Source organism: Anneissia japonica, unplaced genomic scaffold (assembly GCF_011630105.1).
Source record: "Anneissia japonica isolate Jap-2015-1 unplaced genomic scaffold, ASM1163010v1 scaffold288260_len165978_cov153, whole genome shotgun sequence".
Classification (NCBI taxonomy): domain Eukaryota; kingdom Metazoa; phylum Echinodermata; class Crinoidea; order Comatulida; family Comatulidae; genus Anneissia; species Anneissia japonica.
The window spans coordinates 148,892-159,257 of NW_022755101.1; the positions used below are offsets into that span (position 1 = coordinate 148,892).

Below are 10,366 nucleotides of genomic sequence, written 5' to 3' on the forward strand. Positions count from 1 at the left end.
AAAAAAACGCCCGGTTTGACATCATAAAGATTGCACTGTTAATCTTTACTAGGTCTCAAAAATGTTTTACTTAAAACAATAATTCAATAACTGATCTTGCCTGCAAGTGAAATATGACTTTAAGTGACCATTGTACCCTCGACAGGTTATAATGGAGGTTAAATTTAAAGAAAACTGATCTTACAGAACTTACACTTTTTACGGTAACTGGTGCTGTCATCATCTTCTAATTCAGATGTCATCTCTGTTGTACGCTTTTAGTACATTCCTTTCTGTCGGAGCCAGGTCTCACAGAATATGTTCATCACAGTACAAACCGGGAAATACGCCAAACCTAGCTAATGGCAGGTTTTCTTAATCTTTGAGTAGTAACAGACATGACTAACATAACACTCATTTAAGCATGCATTTTTTTTTAATAATTAACATTATGGTTGTTTGCATGGTCAGATCCTGATGGTTGGTTGTCAACTCAAAAGGCGTGACACTAATCTTAAGTTGGTTGAATATCATATTAAAGTTACTGTGCATTAATAATCGAGTTTGCTAGGCCACCAAATATTCACCACCTCGAACAGCAAGACTGGTATTGAATTTAGGTATGGACTAAAAACTATCTTCTTTTAAAACTACCTAAGTTTTTTTTATTTTTTTTTATTTATACAATATAAAAAGTACTTAAAATGTTTATTCTAAACTATTTGTAACCTATTTTGTCTCAGGTTGTCAGCATGTAATTTAGCTGCCTGATCCCGCCAGTTTCTGACTTGAAGAATATGCAGCGGATCAGTATTTCCCTGTGCTTCCAGCCAGCTCATCAGTGTATCGGCTGCAGCAAATGCAATAGATGCTGGTATACTGGGCTCCACCTCATTTTCTGCAACAGTTTCATCAGATTCATCTTCTGCTGAAAATGATGCTAACTCCACAATGTCTTCTTCACTTAACAACTGGTGACATGGATCACATTCATCTTCTCTTAACCATTCTTCTGGAGAAAGCCATGCTTCATCATTTTCAACATAACCAAGCTCTGCAAACATATCCTTGATCTCATAAATATCACCACTGTTGTCAACTTCTATAGTTCCATTACCTTCAATTGGTTCATTCGACTTACCAGGTCGTTCATCAATTTCAATATCCTGCAAGATCTGTCTCCAAGAACTCCTAATGTTATCTTGTGTAGCCTCCTTCCAAGACTGGGAGATCCAGCCAACTGCATCTTTGATGTTCAGATTCTTGATTACTCTAGACAAGTCAGCATCATCATGAGCTAAGATGTGATGAAGAAGTGACTTTTTGTATCTTCGCTTGAGCGGTTCTAGTACCCCTTGGTTCATTGGCTGGATTTGACTTGTGGTGGTTAGTGGTAGATATTCTACCCATACACTTCCACAACAACAAATAAGCTGGTCTTTTAAAGGATGTGAAGGCGCATTATCTATCAACAACACAACTTTGAAGGGTACAACGTTTGCTTGGCAAAAACTGCGCACAACAGGAACGAAGTGTTCATGGAACCAGGTTTTAAATATTGCGGGATCCATCAATGCTGAATGATGGCTAAAATATGTGACGGGCAGTTTTTTCATGTCCTCATTTTGATAACCTTGAAGTCCTTTAGCCTTGTGTATACACACAAGGGGGATTTTACAGGTTCCGGCAGCATTGGTACACCCAAGAATGGTAATACGGTCCGAAGCAGTCTTCTCTTGTCTAACTAGAGATTGATTAGGCAACAATCGCCACCATAAAACAGTTTCATCAGCATTAAATATCTGAGCTTTTGTAAGCTGGTTTTCTTTGATGATATGCTTCAATCTATCAGTAAATGGCTCGACAGCAGTCGTGTTGGCTGACAATTCACCTTGCAAGGTTTCCAAGCTGATACCATGACGACACTTAAACTTGTGTAGCCATCCATCACTTGCCCTAAAGGTCTTTCCTGGATACAACAGCTCTCCAAATATTCTTGCTTTCTTCTGAAGTAATGGCCCATTTATTGGTGTTCCTTTAGATCGTTGCTGTGCAAACCACCGGAAAACTGCAGTGTCCACTTTCGCAAACAGCGGAGCCGTTATGTAAGATGACTTACTAGCTTTTGCTGGAAAACTGCACTTTGTAGCTTTCTCAATGCTCTTACGATTTTTCCAAATCGTGGAAACTGTAGACTTTGCCAAACCAAACCTGTGTGCAATTGCCCTATTCGATTCATTGCTTCTTCGTGCTTCAATAATTTTTAATTTCAGGTCTAATGTAATAGTTTGTCTTGCACGCTTACTAGCCATGTCAATAAGAATGAGAATTGATTCTTAGCTTACAGATGCCTACAATGATGTACAGTATTTTCAAGAGTTGATTTAATGAAAGCTAAATACCAAGTATAAGAACAAGTCTGTAGTATGCCTATGAATGTTGACAAATTCTAACCTGATAAAGTATTCTTCAGGAGGTTCGAAAATAGAACATCCTCCTCATGACCAATAAACTTGGGTTTTCAGTCTCACTCTCTTATCTGAAAAAAAAAGATGAAAGTAATTATCTCTTTATTCTTATTAAATTTAGTCAATGTTAAAAAAAAACAAAGATTGATAAAAATTGGAGTTCTACCAAAGAAGCCAATGCTTTTCGAGATGGGCTTCTTTTCGAGTCTACTTTTGCAAACTAAAGAGGGGGCTTGAATTCGAGATGGGCTTCTTTCGAGATTAAGCACATTGGGCTTCTATTCAAGGTTTTACGGTATTTTAAAATCCATTAGTTAAACTAAATTTTTTAAAGTTTATTTTCTTTTTTGTATTTTCAAGGAAAAAATGAAATCGTTTATTTCGATCTTGGTAGAATGTAAACATGTGTTTGTATGACTATACAGAATTTTACTATATTACTGGCCTAGGCTAGCCTATTATAGGGCCAAGCAAGCTCCTGCTACAGTAAGCCTAGTTCAAGACCTTTTTGTAAATCTCAGCCTATATTTATTTATTTAACTACGTTTTGAAAAATTAGAACTTTGTTTTTAGAAAAATAGATCTACATTTTGAGAAATCAGGCCTATGTTTTGATAAAATATACATACAATTTTGCCATTAAATTTTGATTTTAACAGATTTTTGCTGCATTTGGCACCCCATAGTTTACTGTCACGATATTAAAAAGAAACAAACTTAATACGTATTAAAAGGGAAGTGTTATTTATGACGGCGCCAGGAAATATGCCAAAATAGTTTTGCCGGTCTATTTCTTTAATTGGCTATTGTAAATTATGACGTCATCAAAATTTCCGGTAGCAAGTTGTATGTTTTGTAGATGCCGGCAGAGAAATTACACACACAGCTTGGAATAACATAGAACCTCGTTTTTACGTACCCCTGGTTTTACGTACGCCTCGTATCAATGATGATGTCATCAAACACCCCGAAAATATTCAAAACAAATGGCCCTTTTCAGAGCAACCATAAGTAAAAAGACTATAACAATAAACTATGACAATAAACAAACCATAAATGCAACATATTTTCATTAAACAATAACGTTGATTGAGTCTAATACTGGGTTTTTATAATCTAAAACCACGTGAACTGAGCGAGATCTAAAACCATGTAGCTTCGTGTGGCAAACCATGGAAGAACTCGTCTGGTCTAATTTTCTACACGAAGCAGAAGACATAGTTTCGTACACGAACGCTAATTGGCTGTCTCACCCAGTGCATAGGACATGGTTGCTGTTTGACGTACACGAACGCTAATTGGTTGGCTCACCCAGTGCAGCGCACATGGTTTTAGTTTGTCTCAACAGGCCCAGACAACACCACAGCTCTGTTGTTTAGAATAGGCATGAAGGGGAATTCCCAAGTTATACCTTTGTCGTATAGGTTAAATCTTACAATATTTTCATGTTCTTTATTTTAGTTAAATAAAAGATATAAAGTGATAAATTAATACACTAGACACATGGTTTTATTTGAACACTTTATTATGCCATCGTAAAGTGATGAATAAAAACACTAAACACATGGTTTTATTCGTAGGCCTAGAGGCTAGGTAACATTGTTCGTTCGTACGTACATTTATTGAGCGTCACGTACGTATTAGGTCAAAGGTTGCCACAAATTTAACCCAACCTCTATTTTACAAATCCCAGATTTATGTATGCCCTCCAGTCCCGTACCGTACGTAAAATCGAGGTTCTACTGTACCGTAGTGATAAAGTAAAGGTTTGTTAGGGCTATTGGATCAAGTGTAATTCTCAGCCATTGTCTGTACCTTGGGCCTTCGCAAACACTGGACAACCCAGCGAGGTGCTTGTTTCGGTTAATAGTTTCCTGGTCTCTTTATTTGTATTCATAAACATTGTTGTTTATTTTTTGTCAATCACCAGTATTGCTGTGCTGTTACTGTCAGTGTTAGGTTCCCACCTAAACTTGTGTGTTTTTATCAGCAAGCTAATTTGAATAAAACTATTATTTAACATTGTTTCCCACTGAAAAAGAAAGAAATGTGAAAAAAAAAAAATCCTGGCCATCTGTGTTTGTTCATAATACTGCAATGCATCTTTCTCATAGTCATAGGGATCATCTTATACTTCAACACTAATTGTATTTATTAAAATCATGATGGCCTTGTTCCCTTTGATATTGTATCAATCGTTTGAACACTAGACCTACACGTCTTTTGTGTAGCAACAAAAATTGAATTGAGACACTAGCTAGGTTCACATTCAGAATTTAACGTGATCTAGTGGATCATGATCAAGCCAGTCACTTTATGTGAACCAACCAGAATCAAATAACATGCTCAGCTTAATCACCTTATTGTGATCTAGTGGAGCATGTTGATTCATCATGATTAACCTTGGTTAACGTGATAAATTAATTCATGAGATTGAATTCAACCAATCAGCCTTCAGTTTATTAAACAGGTCCCAACCTCATTGGTTATGCTTCTGGTAGTTTTCATGCAACACTGCACGCATTAGCATAAATAGATCATGATGATGGTTTCTATATGAACGGTTTTCTCTAACATGCTAAAGTTATCATGATGAATAGATCATGATAAGTTTATCTTGATAGCTTATGTGAACGTACCGACTGTGATTTGTTGGCTTCTTGTATTTCTGGGCAGACAGTACTTGTAATATTATTTGAATAACATTTCAAAGTAGGCCTATATATTTTCAAAGTAGACAAATATTTATAAACAAAATTAAACAGAAAAGGAATGAAAATATAAAGCGGCTCAAAAGACTGATAGGCTTCATGGGTATTTAGTAATTAGCCTCTGATGTGAGCAGCGGTGGCACCAGGATCCCCAACAGGGGTCAAAGTCCCCAACGAGAACAGAGTGGGATTGGTTTGGCGTTGCTAAAAACCTTTCTTTCTGAGGCCATAACTCTTTAAATAGACATCAGCAAATCATAATTTTTGTTTTTATGAACTATTTTATAAATACCATCCACCTGTAAAGAAATTAGTTTGCAAGTCTTTATTAATTCGCAAGTTAATTATCTAATTTAATATACAGTACCATGACATTAATTTCATGCTTTTCGTGTTTCTTTCCCGATCCTTCCTTAGCAGCGGCCTTGGTTTGATGATGTCATAATTTACATTAGCCAATCAGAGAAATAGACCGCCTTTATATCAATGTTGGCATATTTGCATAATAAACACTGCCTATTAAAAATATAGATATTATTATCGTCGTGGCTAGAGATAGGGTACCGTATTTGTACTTCCATTGCTAAAGTTAAGGTAACTTCGTTGTAGATGCGTGGTAGTAGGATCTACCACCATGCGTAGAACGTGGCCTGATAAACAATTATACCACGAGAATGTTGAGTGTTTTGTTGGGTAGATTAGCAGGAATAAACAATGTTTTTAACTACAGTAAACAGTTGTCAATTAGAGTAAAGAATTCAAACGTGTATCCAAGATAATATCGAGCAAAATATGCTGCGTAGTATTTTACTTTAATTGTACAATATTAGTAAGTTTGGTCGCTAGTCCTACCAAACATTGGCCTAGACTAGGGCCTTGATTGACTTGCTCATCAGGCCCTACTCACCCACAGACTCAGTCATAAAAGTTTATTATCTTGTTGATGTTACTTAATCCACATGTATCCATATGTCCCTATACTAAACACTACATAGATGCAATGTTAATTGTCCTACATTTTGGAAGAAAATTAGTAGGCCTAGCCTAGAGAAGGAGGCTTATCCTAGAACTGCAGGCTATAGCAGCAGCAGAGTCAAAAGGTCCTTGACATGACAACATATTTTACCAGCCAGTGTTTTTGGCGGATGGCGCATGCTCAAACTATTGACAATTATGTACAGCAAATACATTTACTGAATAAATGGTTCCTCTGAACGTAAATTGTGTTTTTCTTTATTAATAATCCCGAACTAAGTCAATTACTGTAATCATTTAATGATGATTCAAAAAATGTTTAAAACCCGTCCCATCAATGTTCCATTCTCAAACCAATTCTGCCGTATCAAGTGCGTGAAGAAAGTACATGTTCTATTTTCGTGAACAGACAGCATTACAGCAGTGTGTCAGTGAAAAAATTATGCCCGAAATCCGAAATAGTATTAATAATTATACAGTTTTTATTGAGAAAGATGAAATAAATATTGCCGAAACTATTATTGTCTATATTTTAATTTATGGTACACTGTAGGTAATGTTTGTGGCGAATGAAACATTCAGTGACGACGTGGGCCAAGCCTATTATATTAATACTATTATAGGCCTATCCTTGTTTGTAAATAAAAATTACATTCAACTCATTACAGAATCTTTTTTTTCTATTTATACTACAGTCGAGTACACCAAAGTCGACTCTGTTTAAGTCGAAAAATTCGCGTCAGTCGAATTTTTGAAAAAGTCCCAATTCTTTCCTATGTATTACTGTGTAAATTGTTTGTTTGATTTAAATTTTTATAAGTCGAATTTCGGCTATATCGACAGAATTTTAAGGTCCGGATAGGCCGATTTTAAAGTAATTTCAACCACACAAGTCGAAGTTCCAAATTTTGTAGCGCACGTGGGAAAATACACAGCCGTGGGAAAATACAAAGTTCAATCCTTAATTTTTGTACGACAACAAGTTAGCCAAGTCAAAACTAACTTCTCACACGATCGTATGTCGTAAGTTGCAGTCTACTCACAATACAGACACCCCTCCGGCTCCAATGTTCAGTTTTTCGTCCAGTTCAGTTTATAGAACTTGTACGCATTTTGAACAAGATTGTTGTAGTCTGGGCCTAGCTATTTAATTAATTTATCAAAGCCCTGGATTCTTTTGACTAGGCCTAGTCCAAGCCTAGCCTACGCAAATTCAACACATTATTTAATAATACATACTGTACAGTACCTGTTGTTTTGCTGTACTGCTCAGCAAATTTAATTATTACCAATAAAATTGATGCGATTTTTATATTGTTTTTGCGTGCATTTCTTTAGGTCTGATTATGTTTTTCCAAGCACACATTCTTCGTTGGGTAATGCTGGTCGGCAGTCTAGTTGTAAACAGATTAAGTCGCGCCCCCAAAAACTCTGCCTGCCCGCCTGGTCCATTTTCGTGGGGTGCTTTGCACTAGACACATGCTTCGGATCGCCCAAAGTTTCATAGTGTGTGACAGTAAACAAGCTTGGTGTAATCAAAAATGTTTTGTTAAACAAATTTATAAAACAAAGCAAAAAACAAATAAGAAACCCTCGTGGTATTATTTTAGAGTCAAATCTAAATAAACCTAACAAATTAGATTTTATTCTCTACAAATTTCCTCCGTAATAAATTTAGCAACATGTTTTAAATAGCATCTTGGGGTGCATTTGCAATTTACACTGACGAATCTAACGAATTTGAATTAGACGTCTACTAAAAAGATTAACGAACTTGCTTTGTCGAGTTCCGTCTTTATTTCAGGTTGATTCCAAATGTTTTTTAAGGATTAAAAGCAAGAATATACACTAATTAAAACATTGGAATGCGTACCTAAATTTCACTTCATATTAACCAACAAAACATCTACTGGCGTGTCGTGTTAATCAACAGATAATCTCCATGGCAATGCGAGTACAACTAAGCATCTCGTTTTCACAGCGTGTGGTATGCTAGTCGTTAAACGATGTCTATTTAACTATCGTCTGGTTTTTCCAGTGAGTGTTACCGTCCTGAATTGGACAAATCGTCCGAGATTCAGAATAGGGAGTTTACGTTTTCAGGAAAGTATTTTATTAAAAGAAGAATAGGAATGATTTTGGGACTTAAAAAAATGTTCGATTTTGCATGAAATTTGATTTTGTGGGCATTGAGTACACATAGTATTGTTCTATGTTAATTATTTTTTTTCGAAAATTTGCAAGTCGAAATCTGTATAACTCGATCTTTTTATGCCGGTCCCATTAGATTCGACTTAGGCGGAGTCAACTGTATTATATCAACTTGCATCAATCGTGACATTTTTTATTTCTTCTTTATGAACTATTCATCCACAGGATTTAGTACTAAAGTTATTCATAAAATGTTGAACACAAAGACAGCCACAATTGGGAGTTCTGTGACCTGTTGTGTATAATGTCCGTCAAATAAAAATACAGATACCACAGTACAGTATACAAATATTGTCATTCACATTGTCATTGAGATACAGTAAAATTATGATCACAACGATACTATACAGTATATTATATTATAATTAAACGAATAGGAACAGGATTCAATTATTTATTGATAAAATGTTGAAAATTCGTCCCACCATTGTTTCTTCCAGTCTCAAACCCATTCAGCCGTATCGAATGCGTGAGCTGAGAGAAGCACGTTTTGCAGACCGTATAGCAGTATGTCAGTGAAGTAATTATTACACTGTGCCCAATCGGAAATAGTTGTATAGAGTTTTTGAAGAGAAAGATAAAATAAATATTCAGAAACTATTATTGTCTACATATTAATTAATATTAATTAATATTTGCAGCGAATGAAAAATTCAATGGCGGTGTACGTGGGCCTATTTCGATCTGGTGCATAAATAAAAATTACATTCAACCTGATTCAACTCAATACGGAACTTTTTTCTATTTATATCCGCTTGCATCAAACTGAACTTCATGACATCTTTATTTCTCTTATGAAATAAAGCTGTAAAGTAAGCCTAGCACTAATAATAATGATGATGATAATGATACTAATGCAGTACAGTATATTATATACAGGGGTCCCAAGTTCAAGAACTCCATTCTGTGGCCGCCTGCAAGTACAACGCACGTCGCGTTGCAGCCAATACTCAACCACGCATAAAATACTTGACATTCAATGATCAAACAAACAGTTAACTTGCAGCTTGCTCTTGCTTTCATTTTTGTTTACACAAAGTAAATTAATACCATGGAATTACATAAATTCTGGAATCTACTACAGTAGAACCTCATTTTTACGTACCCCAGTTATACAAACCCTCGGTTTTACGTACGCTTCGTATCAACGATGACGTCATCAAAAACCCCGAAAATATTCAAAACAAACAGCCCTTTTCAGAGCAACCATAAATAAAAAGACTATAACAATAAACTATAACTATAAACAAACCATAAACGTATTTTCATTTAAAACAGCAACATTGATTTAGTCCAATACCGGGTTGTTACAATCTAAAACCATGTGAACTGAGCGAGATGAACAACTACCGATGGTGCACAAAATAATTGCTTTCCTCCTTAGCTTCGTGTGGCAAACCATGGAAAAACTTGTCTGGTCGAATTTTCTACACAAAGCTGAGTAGACATAGTTTCGTACACGAACGTTAATTGGTTGGCTCACCCAGTGCACGGCACATGGTTGCTGTTTCACGTACACGAACGCTAATTGGCTGCCTCGCCCAGTGCTGCGCACATGGTTTTAGTTTGTCTCAATTGGTCTCAACAAGCCCAGACAACACCACAGCTCTGTTTATTTAGAATAGGCATGAAGGGGAATTCCCAAGTTATACCTTTGTCGTATAGGTAATCTTACAATATTTTCATGTTCTTTAGTTAAATAAAAGATATATCAAGTAATGAATTAATAGGCCTAGGCGGATTATGACCGGTTGAGCCGCCAACAAGTTGAGCCGCCGGTCATTTCTATGGAACGCCAAGCGCGTCTCTCAGTGAATGTAGTGCGTTAATTGCGGTGTATTTCAATTAACTTATTCGTTCTTGGTACTGTTGTTTGGGATGTATTTCAGTCTATTTACTCAATTATTTCAATTTATTTAATACTCGATTTTTGCACTGATTTATTAAATATTTTTGGGATGTATTTCAATTTATTTACTTGTTCTTTCTATCGTTTTAATTTAAATTTTGTGAGTATTTGCT

General features: G+C 35.8%; 1 protein-coding gene across 1 annotated transcript; it reads right to left on the reverse strand.

The window, feature by feature from the left end:
• Positions 1 to 325: 325 nt before the first annotated feature.
• On the reverse strand, positions 326 to 2,539 carry LOC117123342 (jerky protein homolog-like). Its single transcript, XM_033269228.1, has one exon. It carries the CDS (start codon positions 2,289 to 2,291, stop codon positions 693 to 695), a length of 1,599 nt encoding a protein of 532 aa, XP_033125119.1. The 5' UTR covers positions 2,292 to 2,539; the 3' UTR covers positions 326 to 692.
• Positions 2,540 to 10,366: the final 7,827 nt, after the last annotated feature.